Here is a 22,765-nt window from a genome sequence, read left to right on the forward strand (position 1 = left end):
AACAAGCTAGTTAATCAAAATAGTACTTGTAGTGATCCTAAAAAATAAATATTTGCCCCAAAGAGAGCTGAGCCACACTCACGTTATGCCAGGTCCATATCTTTTGTTTGTTCAAATCCAAATCTACTCCAGTGTAAAGGGTACCCACCCAGAGGCAACATTGTACGCTGAAAGACCTTCCTACAGAACACTGACAAAGTTTAAGGTTTCAGTTGACAAAACAGTATTTAAGAGTGTACCAAGAAACACGAGCTTTCCTGGTTGGCAGTAAGTGAACATTAACTCTCACATCTAACCAGAAATAATCTCGAGCCTGTGGGCTTTCTTCTGTCTGCGACCCCCTAAGACTGTAGTCAATCCATCTATACCTAACCATACAATTAATTCAGTGTCTTCAAGAGAGGCAAGGAGACGGAATGCTTGCTCGGCACGCACAAGAGCTTGTGTTCACTCGCTAGCCCTGTGTCACAGAGTTTGGCAAAGCGTATTAAAGCCAGCACCCGGGAGATGGAAGCAGGAGGACAAGCAATTCAAGGGTTTGGGGCCAGCCTGGGCTACTTGAGAGGCTGCCCCCCCCCCCACCTACTCCCAGAAGGGAACGATTTAGTCAGCAATACACAGAGAGAATCACAGATGCGCACTGTTCACCTGGCTCTGGGGAGAGTGTCTGTCGCCATCCTGGGGTGCATGAGACCGTGTCTCAGCAGAAAGGACGGATCATCACCCAGAAACAACCAAGGGCGGGGGACAACCCTGAGGACGCGGGGACGAGCCAAAAGTTGGCCAAGGTCCCCTCTTCTCCTACAACATATACTGAAGAGCATCCGGGGACCCCAACTGAGCCAGGGAGGGGCGCTTGGGAAACACACGGCGACCTTGCTTCAAAGGACACCCGGGGAGATGGCCCCGCGACCCGAGCCCCGGGGCCTGCGTGGGTCCCCGGGTCCCCGAGGCGCGCGTGCGCTCTCAGGTTAGCAGCCACCAAGCCCTGCGCCGCCAAGCTGAGCGGCAGCGACCCACCTTCCAGAACCCGGGCGGGCGCTGCGTGGAAAGGACGCGCTAGAGGGCGCCCTGAACGCGGGCTTCGGGCCCACAGCAGCCGGCCTGCGACGCCAACTCAGCTCCACTCCGCCTCCCCGCGGCCGGCCCGGAGCGACGCCTCACCCCTCGCCTGCCGCCTGCCGCCTGCCGCGGAGACCACTGGGACTCGTAGTGCGCGCCCGCCCGCTCGCCGCAGTGGCTCACGGGACATGTAGTGCGCCCCGCCCTTCCCCGCCAGAGCGCCCTTCCCCGCCGGAGCCTTCAGGTCCCGCTTCCGGTTTCGTCGCGCTGCGCTGCGCTGCGCTGCGCTGCGCTGGCGCACGGCCCGTGTGCTGCCGCGACACCCTGGTGGGCCACAGCGCAGGCCGCACGCGCCCGGTGCGTGGAGCTTTCTAGAACCCTCTCGGCCTCGCCGCTCCGCTCCGGGAGGGCAGCGGGCGCCAGCGGCCCCGGGCCGGAGCAGGCGCGCGTGCTGCTGGGAAACGGGCCGCCCCTGCCCGGCTCGTCTGCGGCCTCCGGGGCCGGCGCGGGAGGGAGCCGCGGCCGGAGACATGGGACTCCCTCGGTGCGCCTGCGGCCGCCACCCGATCGGGGGAAGCGGCGGTGTCTTCGAGGAAACCGGAAGCCCGTGGTGACCCCTGGCGACCCGGTTTGTTTTCGGTCGGCTTCCAGACTCTGGGGAAGCGAAACCCGGTGGCCTTGGGGGCGGCGCTGCGCAGCCAGGGCTCGGGGTGAGTGGATCGCTCGCGCTCGCCGGGGCGGTGCAGGCGGCCGCGATCCGCCCGGGGGAAGGGAGGGCTGTCCCCTGGCCAGACACACGTCGTCCGTCCCTCCGTCCCCGGCGCCCCGCGGCGGCCCGCTGTAGCATCCGCCGCCCGTGCCATCCCCGCGACCCGCGCCGCCGCCGCCGCAGGCTCGCCCTTAGCCCTCGCTGCTCCCGGATTGCTCAATTTCTGCCCGTGCTCTGACCGACTGGGAATGCTTTCAGTTTTATTTCCTGCACTGAGGTGGCTTTTATGTCGGAAAGGAAGACAGGGACGTGGGTAGTGCCCGTGGCGTCTGGGCAGTATAATTTGTGTGCTTCGGTCCCGTTTTTCGGCTCTGTTACAAGGTAGGCTTAACACTCTGGTCCTCCTCACAGGGAACTCGGTACTCTCAAAGGAAGGGATAAAATAAAATGCCCATGGAAGCCACCAGAAATCAGAACATAAAATTGCTCGGAACAAAATAATGTGGTGATCAAAAACGTTGACGTACAGGGGTTGACCTCTACTCTTTAAATACAGAAGGCGTTTTGAGTTTAAGTTGGATTGAATAAGATCTTAATGCAGTTCTCATTTCTAGTTCTCCAAAATAGGTTCTCGTTATCCGGTCCGTGGTGACCACTCCATCTTCTTAAATTGGGAATAGCTGGGATTATTCCCTGGATGGGGCTACAAAATACTGAATGCTCTAAGGTGTGTAAATGATCGTTTTTCATACAAATATAAGAGTTTAATGTCTAAGAGCCGGCATGCTGTCGTGGGAAACAGCTGGGGATTAGATCAAAAGCTCTGGGAGGCAAGCAGTGAGTTTTCCACCTGTTCACTTAACACGAGGAAAAGGTTAAGCCTCCTATGCTTGAGTCCCCTTCCCATTTTTCTGAACTACAGTGCTCACTTTGCAGACACAGTTTCTAAGAGCTGTGTCCGCTCCGAAGTCGGCAGCCTGTTGGCATGTTTAATAGCTTAGTCTGTAGATTGAGATGTGCTTACCCGTCTTAGTGTTTTTACAATGACTGAAAGAATTCTTAAGAAGTATAAGTTCTTAAGAATTACCTAGTTCATTAAAAGATGAAGAGCACTTTGGGTGTGGTGGCACTTGGCTAAAATAATCCCAACACTAGGGAAACAAGCAGGCTTACTCCTGAGTTCCAGGCCAGCCACCACACAGGGAGACCTGGTCAAGGATACGTACGGTGAAGCACAGGTGTAACTGCCTGTGCCAGCAGGGTTTCATGAATGCTAACACAGATCTTTGTCATGCTCACTGAGTGAACTAGTACAGCTTTTAACAATGTCTCTGAATGGGGCCAACCTAACTTTAGTGGCACTTACCTGAATTGAAGTTATGTTTCACTGTTAGAAAACATCGATATTTAATGTAGGTGTTTGGTTGCATCGAGATACATGCTATACTTTAGTCTTAAGATTCCTTAGCCTTAGAAACTGACCTCTAGACTTCAGTCGGTGAGTCAGGATCATAAAAACTAAAATATAATTTTCAGTATTACATATCTGATAGTGCTTAAACTTTCGGACACTTAATAAATTACAGAACATATGGGTGGGTGCTAAGGTACATAAAGTGTTGGCATCTTTTTAAAAGGGGCACTTGAGAATCCCTTTTAAAGAAACAGAAGCCATTCCTGCCCCTGATTATTTGAGAAAAGGAGTAACTTACTTCCTGGTTCTCTTACATAAGACTTCATTATTTTTGCCCACTGTTTAACTGACCTATATGAAGTGGCTTCTCAAGTATCCTAACTTTTCAGAGCTAGAAAGCTGATGGAAATCCTAAACAGTATTCATTCAGAGGGTAATGCACAATGCCACAGGTACTTAATCCTTCTATACCTCGGTTTCAACTGTGGTGTTTGTAGTTTTTCTTGCCAAGTTTAGTGTAGGTATGTTTTAACTTACCAGCAAGTTTCTGGCACAACTGTGAGGTATTTATATATTTATTTATTTATTTATTTATTTTAATCTGTTTTGGTTCCCATTCTGTATTTGAATTAAAATTTTACCTTCACAATATAAGGAGGTGGTATCTTAATGATACAATCCAACTCTGCCATGTATAGGTATGAAAATTGAGATCGAGAGAAATGAAATGAACTAGTATATAATCAGAGTGACAGATCATAGACTAGAATTTGAGTTTCTGAATCTTAGGCCAGTGTACCATAGAGTTCTACCTTGTCTAGATTCTTACTGGGGAAAATTACAATCACAACATTCAGAGTGTTTTATGAACCTAGATTTGACCTGACCCATCTCCCACCCTTATCTTCCCAGCTGCTGGCATGGGCAGATCTGGGCTGGTCTCGACCTTGATCAGAGAAGTTTGTTTTCACAGTGGCCAGCATCCACTGGAGAGATGCATACTAGAGATCCGTAGTGAATGACCCCCACATGTGCACATGGAGGCAGCACAATTGTACCAGATGGGTTATCCAAAATAAATAAATAAATAAGGCTTAAGTGTGGGTATGTTGAGGCTATGGAGAGAATTGGAGGAGAAATATGGGTAGATCATATTTCATTGTGTATATATGTCTGAATTTAAAAGAAATAACCCCTAGATTTAGAGGATAGCTTATCTGGGTTCTTTGCCTCTGATTTGTTCTTTAAGTTTTATAAGTTGGGTTAACAGTACCTGGCTAAGTGCATGTATAAGCATTAGTGATTGACACTTGACAAATGATCTAAATGGCAGGTATTCTAGTATTGAAAATGGCAGGATAATCATGAATTCCTAGAAAAAAAGAACAATCTCGTGTTAGAAGGTATTTATTTTCTAGTCCCAGTATATATAACCTGAAAGAGGTCCTCTCTCAGTATTGACTTTAGTGAAGATGGAAATTTATCATCTTCAAAATAATTTTGATTAATAATGCTTGAACCTCTTTTTCTAGATTTGTCTCTCCATTTGTCATAGACACTCTTCAACTTCATTCAACAGACTGCTCCCTTATCATTCCTGGAATTTTACTTCTTTCAGCAGTAATGGCAGCATAATTTACCTTAATCCTTCCTATTTCTGTTTTACTTTATATTTAATTTATACTCCTAATGTATTCTCTTAATCTATCCTCCAAGGCATGACATTGTCAAACGTATGGAATATTTGTCTATACAACTACTTTGTAGCATTTAAATGTTCACCTGACTCCGAAGTACTTTCATGATGAGATGATACAGTTGAAATACTTCCTGTACTGTCACCTCCTTCATTCAAAAGATAAGTGGGTCACCAATTGATAACATAAAACTCACCTTGCCTGTAGATGGTCAAGAACACTAGTTACAGTTGTTTTGTATCTTGAAAAAGCTCTCAAATAGCTATAGGACTAAAAATAACCTGGAATGCTCACTGTAGAGTGCAACTTGAAATTTTTAGCACAGGTAATTGATTTACATGGATTTACAGTAAAACCAAGTAGCCAGCATTTTGTAACAAAACTACAAGCGGTTCTAGGTAATGGTCTCCGCCTCACTGCCCAACACTGGGTTAGGCAGCTTCTACCATCCCCTTGCTCTTGTTTACAGCATCTCTGGGTTAGGCCCCTTCTACCAATCCCTTGCTCTTATTTACAGCATTCTCTGGAATACATTACTGCTTTTACGATTGAGAGGAACCCACTTCAGCTTGTTTTTTGGAGAGTATGTGTATAGTGATTAAGTTCTGAAAGTGAATATTAGTTCCCTTGCAAGGGAGTAATTAAAACACCGTTTGGCTTTCAGTTAATCTTGTGGGTGGGGGTGACCCAGGGCCTTCTATATGCTAGATAAATGTTCTACCCCCGAGCTTCAGCAACAGCAGGCCAGGGACTGTATTTGTCTATTCTTGACACTCAATTTTTAAAGATTATTGGTATATAAGTCTTTTTAAATTATAGTAAAGAAGAGTAGTACAAACAAGTTCTTAAAATGTTACATGTTAGCGTTAGCTTGATGTATTTAAATTTAGTGACAATTACCCAGAAACATCAAACTTCTAAGCCAGCTGGCTGGTTTTGTAAAGACATGTATCACAGGGTTCCATACTGTAGCTAGCCCAAGACTGCCTAGAGCTCACTCCCAGGCAAACTTGAACTAGAAGTAGTCCTGGCTCAGCCTTCCGAGTGCGGTGATTACTGATGCCAGCTACCCCAGCTATTTTCTAAGGCATTCTCCAAAAAAGAAAAGAAAAAGGTTCATTGTGGAGGGAAGACTCTTAGTAACTCTGCTCTAAACCAGACAGCATCTGCTGAGCACTAACCTGACCTGGGCTGGTTTGTTCAGAGGCTGTAATAAGACTTCACACCTCGTAGGGAGCCATGAGAATTAAAGTGGATGTTTCTAAACAGCACAAAGCCAAGTAGTTGATTAGTAGTTATATGAATAGGTTTTGTGTTGCTAGTGTGAAACACATGTGGACAGGCTCTTACGAAGGAAAGGAAACTCCTTTTAGGTCACAGTTGTAAGGAGTATGATTTTTCCTGCCCGCCGCCTGGTCTTGTCCCGCCGCTGCACCAGCCCCAAATAACACACAGAGACTCTGTATTAGATATAATTCTGTTGGCCAGGTACTAGTTTCTTATCGACTAGCTCTGTCTTAATTATTAACCCATTTCTATGTATTTCCATGTGGTCTTCTTACCAGGGAAAGGGGCCAGCGTCTCGTCTCCCCAGTCTCTCCATCTTGACTCTCCTTCCTACTTCCTCTTTCCTCCTTGTCTCCTAGTCCCTCCTATCTTGCTTTCCTATTGGCCAACAGTGCTTTATTCATTAACCAGTATGAGAAACATATATACAGAATGACATCTCCCATCACACAGTTTTGGAACTTAACTCTTCAGATGGGTGGGTTCCTTGTCTTTGGGTCTCTGTATAAGCGACCCATCATGGCAGGTTACTTAGGAGTAACTCCCATCACAAGGTAGGGAAGAGGGGTAGAGGACTTGACTGTAGTTCAAGAGTCTCCTTTGAAGACATGCCTGTATGACCTGAGGACCTTCCGTAATGCTGCCCTCTAAACAACCCAACATCTCCACCATGACAGTCTGAATACTCTTAGTAAGTGCAGGTGTCATGTCTGGGCTGACAAAGATCTTATCGAATAAGGGCCAGAATTGACACCCTCTCCATCATACAGGGTCATCTCATTGGTTCTCTGTTTGTGTCTCCGTCTCCTGTCACTGCCCTTTCAGCTCCTCCCTCCCCACGCTTGTCATGCCTTTGGAGTCGTTCACCTGCTAGAAGTTAGTCAGAGTGACTTGTTCACTTACAGGAGTGAACTGATGTCATTTTGGTACCATCTTTGAAAACCATGCCTCCCATTCCTCTGGCTCCATAGCATTTTGTATTGTTCCAGCTATATTACAGTATAACAGTTCTTCTGTACACCTGTCTCCCACACTGGGTTATGGCAGTTTTATTTTTTATTTCTGCTTAGAAAATGATTACTGGTAAATATGAATACAGAAATTACAATTGAATTATTTAGAACTTTGTTTAAAACAAAAATGCAAAAAGCTCAGGTCTTTAAAAGTATTTCTTGCCTTTATAGAGCACTTTATTAGTGTTTGGTTTTTGAAGATACTCAAATTCAATAAATTCTATCCATTTAGATAGGATTATTATTTAAGTCCGATGGTGTGGGTGCTGTTTTCACCTCCCCTAAAAGTGGACTGCATTGCAACACACACACACACACACGTTATACTATATAGTATATGTGATTTATTACATATATGTGTATGTATAGTGTTGTTCTAGTAAAATAGTATTTTACCGTTTTGCCTTATTTGGCTAGAGAGCCAGCTCAGGACCTGATCATGCTTGGCAGATGCTGTGCTGCTGAACCATATTCCCAGTCTTAATTTCACTTTCAGACAACTTAATAGCAATGGATCTCAGTGCTCTATCTATAATCCTTTTCCATCCTTTCACTATAAAAGTGGTTACTAATATTTCCTGAGCCTTAACAACTTACCCACTGAGTCACATGGCCCTGAACCTTGGACTAGTATCTGGGTAGCTGGGCTAAAACTTATCCTATGTTGCTTCTGAAAGAATATTTCCAGTATTCACATTGTAAATACGTCTTTTCTTTTCTGCTCATTGACCGTGTGTGACCATCCTACTTTCTCATCTCCATAGCTGCCATGGACACACTAGTCGAAGATGACATCTGCATTCTGAATCATGAGAAAGCCCACAGAAGAGAGACAGTAACTCCACTATCTGTATACTCAGGAGATGAATCTGTTGCTTCACATTTTGCCCTTGTAACTGCATATGAAGACATCAAGAAGAGACTTAAAGATTCAGAGAAAGAAAACTCTTTCTTAAAGAAAAGAATAAGGGCTTTGGAAGAAAAGGTGATTTTTTTTTTTTTTTTAATTTTCTCTTTTGATTGTGTTTGGCATAAAGAATAATTCCACATATTTGATATTTAAAATATTTTCTAATCTGTCTTCCAAGACTTAAAGTGCTGCATCAGCTATACCATGCGCTTGGTATATTACAGAATAGGATTTCACTACTTAAAGGGTTTCTGTTCCAGCATTTTCTTTTCCTTTTTTTCAGATTGCCTACTCTCATTGCTATGTATTGGTGCCAGTTTTTATTTGTGTGTGTCCATGTGCATGCGTGTAGTGCACGTGTGTGTACCTACATGTATTTGAAGGCCAGGTGCTGTTCGCCTTTGCTTTGAGACAGAATCTAAGTCAGAAGGGTTACTAATCAGTCAGGCTGTGTGGCTAGGAAGCCTCAGGGGATCTTCCAGTCCCTATCTCTCTGTTACTGGGGTTCCAGTCCCTATCTCTCTGTTACTGGGGTTACAGAAACAAACCACCACACCTGGTTTTTTAATGTAAGGATTGGGCTCAAGTCCTCACGCTCATGCAGCAAGCAGTTTACCAGCTGAGCTGTCACATAGCCCCAATATATGTCTGTAATGTAGTCAAGTCTGTACAGAATAATAAAATACTAGTAAATGAAACTCAAAGGGGACCTTTTCTGCCATTCAGTGCTTCACTCTGTTCAGCGGGCTCTTCACCAGGATCCTTTGATTTCCTCAGAAAGTAGGAATGACCCTTTGAGATGACAGTGACAAGGACTTTTCCATGCTGAGTGTTACATTTCTGAATATTATATGAGGTAGCTAAAATGCAGTCTAAATCATCAGACTTGACTTGATTTTATATGTTGGAATTTTTCTTGGTTGCCCTTTTTTTAATGGCATTTAAAGCTTTTAATTAGTTTATATTTCTATAATCAGAATTGTATTTGTATCTTACAAACACAGGAGCTTCCACAAATGCTAAAAGATAAATTTCTCTGCATTTAAAAACTTGAGGATAAGGTGGTAAAACAAGGAGGTTATTTATTAGTGTTACCATAATTTCTTTTCATTAATTTTAACTTAGTAATTAAGTATATTTATATTCTGAGGTAAATTACCAAAGGTAACTTTACAACTAATAGTTATGAGTGTAAAATTCAATAGAGTCATGGAATCTAGTGCATAGTTACCATAGAAAACCTGTACTTTATTATCATCGATCCTATTAATTTCAATTGCTGGGATAATGTAGGGCTTAATGAAGTAGTATGCCTATTTCTTAAGAAGTTGAGTCTGATTTGATACTTCTCTGATAGAAACAAGATTCTGTAGACTTGGAAAATACCTAGACACTTCCAAGACAAAATACTGTACGAGTGATTCAGTTTATTATAAAGCAGGTAGTACAAAACACAGATTATTGAGGAGCAGCAAACATAGATGGCTGGTTTTGTTTCCCCCCCCCCCTGTACTATTTGGCTTCTTGATGAAGATTGTGTAGGAGTGAAATATTCACTGGATTATAGGCAAAGGTAGACTTTATCCTTGCATTGCAGAGGTTAGAGTAAGATGTAGAGTCCAGAAGATGGACTTACTTGATTCTGCAGACTACCTACTGAAGATTTCTATCCTAATCTCATACTTTTAGCTTGTTGGAGCTCGAGTAGATGAAGAAGCAAGTTCTGTGGGGCGAGAACAAGTGAATAAGGCCTATCATGCCTATCGAGAGGTTTGCATTGATAGAGACAATTTGAAGAACAAATTGGAGAAAATAGTAAGTTGATTTGAAAATAATACTTTATATTTAAATTATTTTGTCTTGCAAGAAATTAATTAAAAGATTAAACATTTACATTTATTAATTAAACAAAATATATATGTTCATGGCATATGGAAAAATTTAATACCTATATTTTCCACTAATATACAGATATAAATAGTTGGTATTTAATGATGTTAAGGACTTAGAGCCTTCTGAGTACCGCTACCTTACTTTTAAAAACTTGTGACAAGGTTGAATTACTCACTGTGAGTGATTTGTTTTGTTTTGTTTTGATTCCAATGAGCAATGATGTCCTAAGAAACAAAAGATTAGTGAGAATCAGGGTTCATTTTCCAACCTTGCTTCTGAAAGTCAGAATGAGGTTTATTTAATATTGACCTAAAAGTAAGATATAAGACAAACATAGAGACTTTATTGACTGTAATTTTCCCTACTTAACTAGAATAAAGACAGTACTGAATCTTTGAAAGCACTGACTGAACAGCTACAGTCTAAAGAAGTGGAGCTTCTGCAGCTAAGGACAGAGGTGGAAACTCAGCAGGGTATGCCACTCACTTGTTACGAATATTCTAATTAATCAGTAGTCAGTGTGTTATACTCATAATCGGTTTCCTATATCTCTATAATGAGGCTTAATTTTTTTCTTCTGTTCTTTTTTTACACAATATCTTACTACCTTCTCTCTAGCTGAAAATTGTACTTTTTCTACAGATGTGATGTTTTTATTCAAGGATAGTGTGTGATGAAGTAGAGAAAAAAAAATCCCCATCTTCCCCAAAACATTCACCACTGGTATCTCCTGACTTGGCATTCATACTAACCTTATTGCCCACAATTAAACGTGTTGTCGTGGAGTAGTAGCTTCATTATCTCTTAAATTTTCTTCTTTCTGAAAGTTGATGAAATGTATAGATAAGATTCTGAAATGGAAAGTTTGTCTGGGAATTACAGATAATAGTCTTATTCCCATCAATACTCTCCTGAGATAAGCAGTTTCAATAATTCCCTATTGAGAGGCCTTTTGGAAGAAAATTAATCTGAGATCTTTCCAGGTAAATGGTTGGGGCTTTTTGGAGATGGAGAAATGAAGGTCTAAGTCAGAGATAATGTAGTATGAAGTTTCCACAGTCAGGTGTTTATGAGTGAGATTGTTTTGACATGCATTCTAGACCTGCCTGTCAAATTGCAACCTTTGATGGAGTACATGATGCTGAGCCTTAGTATTCATGTGTATTTTGTAGTGGTTATTTATCGACATTGTATCAGTGTCACCTAGGAACTTTAATTGGTATAAAAAGCAAAGATAACTATTTTGTTGTCTGTCCTTTTTCTAGTAATGAGGAATTTAAATCCACCCTCATCAAACTGGGAAGTGGAAAAGTTAAGCTGTGACTTGAAGATCCATGGTTTGGAACAAGAGCTAGAACTAATGAGGAAAGAATGCAGCGACCTCAAAATAGAGCTGCAGAGAGCCAAACAGACGGTACTTCAAAGTCATCGCACTGAGAACCTCCGTGTACTTTGTGCATCAGATAGGTTTTGTAACTAAGTACTAAATCATAGGTCTGTAATTAATTATAACCATAGGATGTTCATTGCTGCTGACATTCCATATACTCTATACGGTCTCACCCCAGAATATAGTTTTAAGACTTGATTATGCTATGCCGTAGTTACTTTTCTATTATTGTGACAAAACACCATTACCAAGGCAGTTTATAAAAGATAGCATTTAATTTGGGGACTCTGGGTTCCAGAAGGTTTGACTGTGTGATCATCATGTCTGGGAACATAGCAATAGACAGGCAGGCATGGTGCTTGAGCAATAGCTGAGAGCTTACATTTGATTGACAAGCACAAGGCAGAGAGAAAGAGAGAGCTATCGAATCCCGTGGGCTTGCTAAACCTCCAATTCCACCCATATCGCCCTCAGTGACACACCTCCTCCCACAAGGCTCCACTTCCCAGTCCTCCCCAAACAGTAATACCAACAGAAGACCAAGCATTCAACATAAGAGCCATTCTAACCACCACAGGGTATTCCAGTTTTTCCAACTCCCTTTCCTTAGAGTGCCTCTGATTTTGAGTGTGTCTGAAAAATTTTAAGAGAACTTAGTTTTAACTTTTCCATTTTATTTAACATAACACTTTGGTTAGTTTAGAAATAAGAGATAACATAATTCTTGAAAAACAAAACAAGAAAAAAAATTACCACTAACAAAGGAAGCCTTACGTAGCCTGTTTCTTTCCAGAAGACTCAGAAAACATTTGAGAATTCAAGAATTAGGAAAATCAACAAGAAAAACATCTGCCCAGTCTGCTGCCCTAGTGTGATTAGCCAAAAGTCATCCGTTCACACAAACTGCCTTTCAGCTCCTCTCTAGGAGTCTGTTCACCACTGGATTCAAACAAAAGCCAAGTTTTCAGATGAAGCTGGGGAGTATGAGAAATAGCATCAAAATATTTTACATGGGTGTATTTTAATCAGCTCAACCATTTGCCCACCAAAGCCTTGCATACTGCTAAAGACTCCTGCCCACGTTCCTCTGGGGGTTGCCATCTAAAAGTGGAGCTACTTGCCACACTTGTATAGTGTGGTCTTTTATCAGTGACCCCCGCCGAGCTCGAGCTACCTGTAAGTACTGTAGCACCCTGCTTTCACCTGAGTCATTCCGTCTGCACTGAGCGAGAAGCCGGGCCAGGAGCCTGCATGTGGTCGAAGAAGGCAGCAGCACAGCGGCTGCCCAGATGGTCTCTGTTCCCGTTACTCGATTGTACAAAGCGTTACTGTCCACCTTTAAACTTGTGCTTGGCTACACACACCATTCGTTCAAGCGTCAGCATTCTGTTGTGCAAGCTCAGTGACCACAGCCACCAACAAGTCCCTTTTAAATCAGCTGCTGGCTTGCAAGAGAAGATTTGCAATATGAAGCTTGGAATCATTATGTGTATATCCTTCTCAAAAGGAAATAATTTGATAGCTTTTATGCGTAAAGTATGCTTATATTTTATACTCACTGTAAAGTGAGAAACAGTACCATGTGTTCATGAGAATCTGGCTTATTGGTTTTTTTTATTAAATATAGCAATTAGGAACTTCATTTCATTTTCAGGAAATTTATTTTCTATGAGCATTAAATACCTCTCTTTTTATAAACGTTAAGCTAGGGATTGTATAAAGAGGTTAGCATAGCACCTGGACAGAATATATTCAATATATTCTGTTTAGAGCAATTCAGAAAGGCTATGTCTGTGTGTGTGTGTGGGGGGGGGGTGGTATGGTCAGGTTGCAGTCCTTTTTACTTACTCTGTTCCACTAGGTGGTGCTAGCGAATGAATATGCTTTCAGTTTGTATCTGTCATATGCTAACAGTTCACAGAAGCAGGGTTTTAGAAGTACAAGAAACTTTTAATAGCTTCATCAGTTTAAACTGAATTCTGAGAGGCAAGAAACCTTTAACAGTTTTATGTGAGATAAGGAGGAATGTTGAAATGGTGAGAAAAACGGAATACTGTTCTACTTTCATAGTCCTGTAATCCCGACAGCAGGAGGTTATACAGTGAAAACCCCATAACCAATACTGAGAAGCAAAGTAAGATCTGAAGTGGCATTTTTTCAAGGTTTCCGAGTTAAAACCGTATGCATTTGATGAAAAATAAAATAGAACTCAGTAGCATTTATTAAATGAGAACACTATTAAATTATAGTTCATGATGTTTTTTAAAGATATAATTGCATTTCCTGAAATTGGAATCAATTGCTTATACAGTTAAAGACCAAAATATTTGTACACAGGATAGTTCTTGCCAAGTCAGTCATTTTACGAGGAAATATATGCTGTCTTAAAACAGTAACTATGATTAAGAGCACTGGCTACTCTTTCTGAGGACCCGGGTTCAATTCCCAGCAACCACAGAGTGGCTCACACCTGTCTATAGCTCCAGTTCCAGGGATCTGACATCTCATGCAGACATATGTTCAGGCGATGCACATAAGACAAAAGTAAATAAACTTGGAGTTGAAGGGATGACTTGGTGGTTAATGCAGTAACATGGCCAATTTTTGCTGGCTTTTTGTAAAGCAGTAAGAAATACCAAAGAAACGCCCATGTTCCATAGAATTCATGCAGATGCCTTAAGCAGTAATGTAATGGGTGTAATACACTTTTGCCGTATGTTTTATGGCATTCCAGACTCATGAGACTATGTTGTAAAGGAAAGGCACGAATACTCCACAAAACTGAAAGTGATTAGACATTTTGGGGGTAGGTGGCAGTATTTCATTGAAGCTGAGTCTGAAGTCTATGAGTCTTACACTCTATGTAATTACAAATGTATTCTGTGTATGTTGGAGCATGTGTGATGTTGAAGGACTGAGAAAAGTGAAGTAATTCCTTTTTTTCTTTGTTAAACACATGACAGGGGCCACCTCAGGATGACATCCCTCAGGACAGAGACCTCGCCAGGCCAAGCCTGTGCCGGGAGGAAGACGCTCCACATCAGGGCCTTCCCCACAGGTCTCCTGTGTGCTTCCTACCTTTCTGATGTGGTTTCGCAGCAAACACTGGGTGATGGCTGTAATCTCTGGCTACCATATGTGTATAAAAATGATTTAACTGTTACTACCAAGAGGCTTGACCAGGTCACTGTGCCATACTTATCAAAAGGATTTGAAAGACAGTTTTAGAGAAATTACAGTTGACAAAATAAATGTCTTTTTATTCTGTAACAAACACCATACTTAATGCTTCCAAATGTTTCTATAGCTCCTGGTGTTGTGGTGACCCCTAACCATGAAATTATTTTGTTGCTATTTCACAACTATAATTTTTCTACTGCTATGAATCATAATGTAAATTTCTGATCTCACAACTCCCAGGTTGAAACTGCTGCTTTTAGGGAATGTAGTTAATTTTCAAATGTTAAAGAAAATTACATCATTTGTGGAATCATAGATTAGTAGTTTCTTTTTTTTTTTTTTTTATGAGCTGTGTTCATTTACAAAAAGGTTGATATATATAGTGTTGGTCAAGAGAGCAGAGCTTCACAGTACTTTCTAAACAAGACATATAATGCTTTCTTGAATAGATACAGATGAGTTCTATAATGCCAGACACAGAGGAGTGAAAGTTTTGTAGTCAGACTAAGCGTATTTGTGTAGGCTATCAACCACTTTACAGGTACTTTGGTGTGGGTATGACAATGCCTGTAAGAAAATGCGGTCCCTAAAAGGGCATTGTGACCAGTACTTAGACAAGTAGACAGCTTTGAAGAAGTAACCTTGTGGAGTGGAGTTGACTCCTGAACTGCTCTCTCATGTGCAAAATGAGATTGCCCACTGTCCTAGTTAGGGTCACTGTTGCTGCAATGAAACACCATGACCAAAGCTACTTGGGGAGGGAAGGGTTTATGTGGCTCACACTTCCACAGCACTGGTCACCATCGAAGAAGCCAGGACAGGAATTCAAACAGCAGAATCCTGGAGGCAGCAGCTGGCGCAGAGGCCATGAAGGGGTGCTGCTTTATTGGCCTGACCAGCCTGAATTATTACAGAACCCAGGACCACCTGCCTAGGGGTGACCGCACCCATAATGGGGTGTGGGCCCTCTCATACCAGTCACTAATTAAGAACATCATGTACAGGCTTGCCTTCAGCCTAATCTTATGGGGGAATTTTTGGTTTTTTCAGATAAGGCTCCCTCCTCTCCAATGACTCTCCCTTGTGTCAAGCTGACATAGACAGCCCACACAGCCATTTTCCCAGGATGGTATGAGACTGCGGTTAAGTGCCTAGCACATAATGAAGGCTTAACCTTCATTTTTTATAAGATTCATTTATTATGTACACAGAGTATGTCTGCACATTAGAATTGCGCACCAGATCTCATTATAGATGGTTGTGAGCCACCTTCTGGTTGCTGGGAATTGAACTAAGGACCTCTGAAAGAGCAAATAGTGCTCTTACCCTCTGAGCCATCTCTCCAGTCCAGCCATCCTTATTCTTATGTTTTGTTTTTCAGGGCTCTTAAGTAGAGTAACTATCATTTAAGTACTCAAGAAACTGCTCTATAAGTTCTTTAGAGGCAACTAACTATATACATGAAATGTATTTTTCTTAAGTCATTTAAAGCAAGTTAGATTTACGCCTCTTTAAGAAAGTAGAGCAAAACAGAAGCAGTCCTCAAACACACTTGATCAAACACCCAGTGTTCATCAGGGTTGTCTGGAACCCTGCTAAGAATGAGAGATAACTTGCTTTTTCATTCTTACTTAATGGCTTCAACATCTGTTCACACGCTTTAACGATTACAATACTTGGATGCTGTCATTCACAAGAGGAAGAGTTGTAACTAGTAGTAACCTTAGATATTGGGGTGGCAGTGTGGAGGTCAGAGATAACTCAGTACAGTTCTCAGTTTCCTTTTACCTTGATTGCAGGAGTTAAACTCAGGTCACTTGCCAACCCATCATCTTAGGGTTTTAAAACAGACCTTTTTATGTGTGAGGTTGGGTGAGTTCATGAGGACTATGGGTGTGCAGGAGCCTGTGAAAGCCAGAGGAGGGCGCTGGGTTCCTGGAACGAGTTACAGGCAGTTGGATGCTAGGAGCTGAACCCTGGTTCTCAGGGAGAGCAGTAAGCACTCTTGAGCTACTCTTTTTAATGTGTAGTTTTAGTGTAGGTGATACTAAGAGCAAAGCACAAAAAAGGTAATTTTAGTGATGAAGTTTCGTCTTAACCTGATTTTTAAACAGTCTTCATTAAATTGAATTTTTAAAATGTACTTTAGATATTGGTACTAACACCTTTATAATCGCCTTTTACTTGGCATGTACTTGGTGTTTGAGTATCCAAGTATCATCATGAATATTTTTTTAAGACAGGTACAGAATCACCATCTTATAACAATAATTATTTTTATACTATATTCATGCCTGTGTGCCTGAATTAGCACATGTACAGTGCTTAACTTGCTGCTTTATAATTTGAGTGACTCTGAAAAACATCAAATGCCCAGAATTGTACACGGAACTGGTAGTTTCCCTCGCCTGGAAGATGGAATTTGTTATGAAGCAGTCATTATAAAAAGCATCTCCAGTGTTTACTGGTTCTGAAGTAGAGCTGGTTAAATATAACAAAGGTTAACCAATGATATTTAAAATACTAGATTTTTCTTCAAAGCACTACAGTTTGCTATACTGTTTATAATACAAGAATTGCAGTACAAGTAAGGTAGAAATACTCTGTCAAAAGAGATAACATTTCACCTCACAGTTTAACCTAATTGTCCTTAAGTATCTATTGCTTCTGTCATTAGATACTAGATTCAGATTTCAAGGTTAACCCTTTAAAGTTTAAGTTGTTTGTTAGAAAAAAAAATAAGGATGCGGTAGCATGTTTGTTTGGTTTTATTTCCATAGCACTTACATTCTCAAACCTGTAATAGTGGTTGTTCTAATATTATGAAGTCAGTTCTTACATTGGCTAATTCATTTATCACTGTGCAGGAAAACAAGAGAGTGTGCTGAAGATTTCAGTTCGTTTAGTTGGCAGTTAAGAAACTAAAGAAAATCATGAGCCTAAGAGGATTTAATGGAAAATAAAAGCTTTTAAAATTAGATATAAACAGTTTCAAATTCTGAGGTAAAAATCCTTTTAATTATAAAACTATGGAAAGGCATTTTGAAGTTTTGTTTCCAGTAATCTGCTTCTCTAGCTGCTGCTTCGTTATATAAGGAAATCATGTGCCTACTCATGTCTTGTGCTGTCATGTCACATTGGTTTAGAGCCAACAGTATGAGACAGCCCAGTCAGACATAAAGAATGTAATGCATGAAACCTCAACTTTGTCTTAATGTGGTCTTGGGTATCTACTCATCACTTCATTTCACAGTGTCAAAACAATCCAAAGATAAAGACAGACTCAAAGACCATACATGAATGAATGCAATTTTATTCTTGATCAGTGACAAAGGAAGAACATGTTCCTTACTGGTTACTAATTAACAGCACTGAATATTACTGGCTAAAATAAATCCTTGGTTCTAAGAGCCAGTAAGAAACTCACTGGTTAGAGTGTTTGTCATGATATGTTTATTATAGTATTACTGAAATCGGGGCCATGTTATCTCTAGATGTTTTTCACTTACAACAGTCCAATTAAACATTTTTTAGTTTTGTTTATATTGTCATAAAACAATGTAAATATAAACCTGCTTACTTGTATTGTAAAGTTATTCCCCTTTACACATAAAAAAGGACCAATGTAACGTGTCTTCAAAATTCCATTCCAGGGATAGCATGCACCATGCGTACTGGGAGCTGAGGAGGGAGATGTCCAACTTGCATCTCGTGACACAGGTGCAAGCGCGGCTTCTGAGGAAATTGAGGACCTCAGCTGCAGTCCAGAAAGGCAAGTCACTGGCGGCCGGGAGCACTGACCCAGCCAGACTGCCTCAAGAACAGCCGGCTGCGGTTTCTTAGCACATTCTCACCCTGAGACTCAGAGACGCAGGCTGTGCGGAGGGTACTGCACACCGTCCCTGCTTCGGCTTCAGGCGATGGCCGGGCAGCTTCACACGCAAGCGTGTTGCTGGTGTTTGTCTTCAATACCATGTTCTTCTCCCTGTGGCTTTTCTCAGCCAAGTGTCACTCAATGTGTGTGAGGCCGAGGTGTTCGGTTTCTTCTAGCTGGCCTTTCACCGCAACTATGTAGGTTTGAAAAGAACTCCAAACCAAAGTTTCATTTCAGTGCTGTGAAGTATACCAAAGACCTAGCTTTTATGTTCAAAACAGCTCTTGATTCATTTAGTTCCTGCCAACCTTTTTATAGACTTCCATGCAGGGTGTCTGATTAGAAGGTGGACTGAACTAGAATTTTTCATTGCTTTCTTTTTATATCCAGAGTTTGACTGATGCTCTTGAGCTTTATGTCAGCTAGTGGAGGGTTCTTCTGCCAGCGCTGTTTTTGTAACTTAGAAAACTGGGTGTGTTTGCACCACACTGTGCATAGGTTTACATTTGAAACACAGTATGTGTTTAATGCCTTAAATTTTACTTTCAGAGGAATGTGATGGACTTTGAAAGGTGAACAGCATCTAAATAAAAATTGTTATTTGTACCTCTGATTATCGTAAGGGAAAACAAGAAAAATTGTTTTATAACTATTCTCAGGAGTGTTTGTAGGGGAAAATGTTTCACATTGGGGGGGGGGAATGGAATTCAAAGTTGCTTCTTATTTCTGCAGGGCTGGATACTTAAGAACCAGACAAATTAATTTGATGTTAAGCAAACATAGCTTCGTTTATGGTCCACCTTGCCCTAGTTTTTCCAGTGGTTAAGCTTACTTACGAGGATACCATAGGTGGACGGCAGAAATAAGACTCCTCCTTAAAGCTGTTGTGGAACGAACTGTCTTGTTCCAAAGCATAATAAAGAAGAGCTCCTTCCCTCCTGTCTTCCTTCTTAATTGGCTGAGTGAGACCGCAGTCCTTTGATGCCTTTGCACTATCAGTCTCTAGAACATTTCCTTGCACAGCGTTAAGTCCAAGTGACCAACAGTCACCAGTCCCTAAAGCTCGCTGTGTTAAGTGCCCTTGGCCTGCCCATCACTATCCATCCTTCCTACTCCCCCACCCAAATGTTTCAAGTTGTTTCTTCAAAAAATTGCGTGAGTTGGCCGAGCAGGTGGAAGGGCTCACCTACAATAGAGGGCCTGTATTCACCTGGGACTCGCAGTGGAAGCAAAGGACCAACCCCAGAGTGTTGTCCTCTGACATTCATGCTCATGTCTGTGCAGTTCTATCCTCATGCTCACAAACATACACACATAAAAATAAAATATAGGCTGCACGGAGCCAAGCCTTTGGTCATCCCTAGGTTGAGAATGAAATGTAGCTTTCAGCTGTGGCACATTAAATGAGAAGAATAAACGATGTTACTGTTGCCTGTATGCTAGACACGGGGCAGCTAAATAATCACCTCGTAGCAGCCTTTCCTATGCCATTATATGTGTGAAAGACCTTTTTATTTCCTTTTTTAATTGACTTCCTTGTTGGCTAAAGCAGAATTACATATTTACTGTTATATTTATTATAAGAAACTGAACTTACAGCTTCTACTTCAACTACTTTATCCAAAAAAGCCTTTGAATATATGTTAAGATTTCATTGATTCTTAAGAATTTATAAAAATAAATTACACTTGGACCATCTTCCATGGAAATGTTTGAACAAACAAAAGAATACATTTTAAATCTACTAACTCTTAGACTTTCTAGGTCCCCACTAACCCAGTATTGTCCAAAACCCTCACTAGCCACACTAAGGCCAAGAGTTGTACTTGTGTTCACCTTGTAAAGAGATGACACCTCTTTACACCGTGTAGACTCGGGAGGGGACAGCAGGGAAGGGGTCCCATCCCTACCTCAGGTCCGTTCTGCAGAGGAAGCAGTTGATGAGTGATGAGTGAGCTTAAGTCCCTGTCAGTAAGTATGGACTCTATGAGAATTCTAGCCTGTGAAGTGTCTCCAAATCAGTTTCCCAGTGGCCATACTGAATTGGAAATGATCATTTTAGTGTCAGTTGCAAAGTTGGTGTATGACATGTTTACAGTCACAATGTTAGAGAATTGACACTTAGCCTATGCTTTCTTTTTAGCCTGCACCCCAGCAGGATGTGTTGAAGACCTTGGGAGAGACTGCGCGAAATTGCATTTGACAAATTTCACTGCAACATACAAAAGACATCCCCCTTTGTCACCAAATGGCAAAGCACCTTGTTATGCTCCATCCTCTCCTTTACCAGGAGACGTAAAGGTTTTGTCAGACAAAGCAGTTCTTCAGTCATGGACAGATAACGAGAGACTGGTCCCTAATGATGGTACCGACTCTCAGGAGCACAACTCTTACGGCCGAAACTCTCTGGAAGATAATTCTTGGGTGTTCCCAAGCCCTCCTAAATCAAGTGAGACAGCATTTGGCGAAAATAAAAACAAAACCTTACCTTTATCCAACCTGCCGCCGCTGCATTACTTGGATCAGCATAATCAGAACTGCCTTTACAAAAGTTAATTTGATGGGACTCACGATTGGAACAGGAGGACACTTAACCCGAACTGGTTCTCCCAGAGATTATTCAGACTGAAGCAGACTTTGATTAAAATCTTGCAAAGTTCTCCAATATGTACATTTTGTACAACATTGTGTAGTTGCAGTTCAGCGTGAGAACCTCCAGTCACACCTTTGGTAACAAAGTTTTTGCTTCTTGGTTTTAAGAATGGAAATTTTAGACATGGTTTTCTAAAGTATATGTCCTGCCTAAATACCTATTCATTAAATAAAAAGCAGCCTTTATTAATATGAAAAAACCATGTCTGCTGCTTCAGATTGTATCAAGAAGCAAGTGGCAATGTGAATAGGATGTGCTTCTGTGACTTCCTCATACATAAAGATCTGAAATATAATGGAATAAAAGTAGGTTATTATGTCTCTATGCTAGTGTGTTTCAAGATTTAAAATCATTTCTAAGTAACATGTATATACAATTTTAAAATGCAATTTGAATGCTAATACTTGACCATTGGAGCCAACTTTTCCCCAATATATTCAAATCCTAAATAGCTAAAAATGACATGGTATATGAATAAACTATATAAACGTATACAACATCCAGTTAAAAGTAGAAAGGGCATGTCACGGGGCAGTCTCTCCGGTGATTCATGAGTCCGTCTTGTGTGTCGTTATGTGGTCATTTTCAGCAGGACAGCTGTTTTGCACAGCTTATGTATTGTTAGGTTATAACATCTGATAAAGTGATTTTTAATTAACTGCATCTAGAACTAAATTTTGTGCAGTGTAATTATGAAATGTCTCCAAATTCATTCTGACTGGCCACTCACTTATAAATAAGAAATAATAAAGATGGCTTCATGTGAAAATTCATCTATAATTCCTTCAGGGTTGAAGCATTAAGAGTATTAGCAATTATGTATTACCTGTTTGAGGTAAGACTTTATCCTTATCTAAATGGCATTTCATATATCCTGAATTTAAAGGATCTCAGACCAACCTCATATAGCTGAATATCATACATAGCCCAACAGTGTTCACTCTTCACCAGTTATTTTTGTATTGGTATTATTCACTCATTCATGCCTACCCATGATTAATGGAATTGATGTCAGATGCTGGAATGTGTTCTGTACTCAAGGGAGTACAGCCTCCTGCCAAGTAATACAACAGGATCCAATATGCATAAAACAAATAGATTCCAGGCTTTAGCTGAAGGAACTAACTACCTGTGTAATAAGAAAGCAGAGACATTTCTCATGTGGCTGCGGAGGATATCTATCATCTCGTGTCTAATGTAGCTTACTGGTTTGCCTTTTTGTAAACCAAGATTAGAAGCTTTCCTTTGTAAAGAGAGTCTTATAATGTTTTGAACAATTCCAAGAAATTGTTTTAATTAAAATTATTTTTGTTTTTAAAATTTAATTGGATGTGAAATATTGTCCTTGCCTATGTGTATTTCGTCCTTGCCTATGTGTATTTCGTCCTTGCCTATGTGTATTTCCAAAGTCTGATATTTTATTTCTCAAACACATTTCCTCTACCCAGTAGTAACAATTTCAGTTTGATGTTTCTAATAGTTAACATGTTAACAACCATGTAAGACCCCTTAACTAAAGATAAACTCCAAAATATTTTTATCTAGTCATAAAATGTTTAAGTATACACTTAGTCAAACCTGTGGTTGAAGAGGTGGCATCTGTATTTTGTGATTCATTAAAATTGACAATTTTGTTGGTCCTTTTCATATTAGCTAACACTCCAAAGAATTTCCCTTGAAATT

The 22,765-nt window shown here is 41.0% G+C and overlaps 1 protein-coding gene across 2 annotated transcripts; it reads left to right on the forward strand.

Moving 5' to 3' along the window:
* Window positions 1-1,575: 1,575 nt before the first annotated feature.
* Window positions 1,576-22,403, forward strand: Azi2 (5-azacytidine induced 2). 2 transcript variants are annotated; one of them, XM_051202168.1, is made up of 8 exons: window positions 1,576-1,690; window positions 7,947-8,167; window positions 9,782-9,907; window positions 10,359-10,458; window positions 11,251-11,399; window positions 14,339-14,433; window positions 18,209-18,327; window positions 20,573-22,403. In XM_051202168.1, the coding sequence occupies exons 2-8, from the start codon at window positions 7,952-7,954 to the stop codon at window positions 20,983-20,985; spliced, it is 1,218 nt and encodes a 405-aa protein (XP_051058125.1). In that variant the 5' UTR covers window positions 1,576-1,690; window positions 7,947-7,951; the 3' UTR covers window positions 20,986-22,403. The 2 variants fall into 2 exon arrangements, with proteins under 2 accessions (XP_051058125.1, XP_051058114.1); XM_051202157.1 differs by having other exon boundaries at window positions 1,624-1,772.
* Window positions 22,404-22,765: the final 362 nt, after the last annotated feature.

This window comes from Phodopus roborovskii, unplaced genomic scaffold (assembly GCF_943737965.1).
Source record: "Phodopus roborovskii unplaced genomic scaffold, PHOROB, whole genome shotgun sequence".
Classification (NCBI taxonomy): Eukaryota; Metazoa; Chordata; class Mammalia; order Rodentia; family Cricetidae; genus Phodopus; species Phodopus roborovskii.

Coding starts and splice junctions, on each gene's coding strand:
- Azi2 (XM_051202168.1), top strand. CDS start 7,952: ATGGACACACTAGTCGAAGATGACATCTGCATTCTGAATCATGAGAAA. Junction 8,168..9,781: donor TAAGGGCTTTGGAAGAAAAG/GTGATTTTTTTT, acceptor TCATACTTTTAG/CTTGTTGGAGCTCGAGTAGA. Junction 18,328..20,572: donor CTCAGCTGCAGTCCAGAAAG/GCAAGTCACTGG, acceptor CTTTCTTTTTAG/CCTGCACCCCAGCAGGATGT.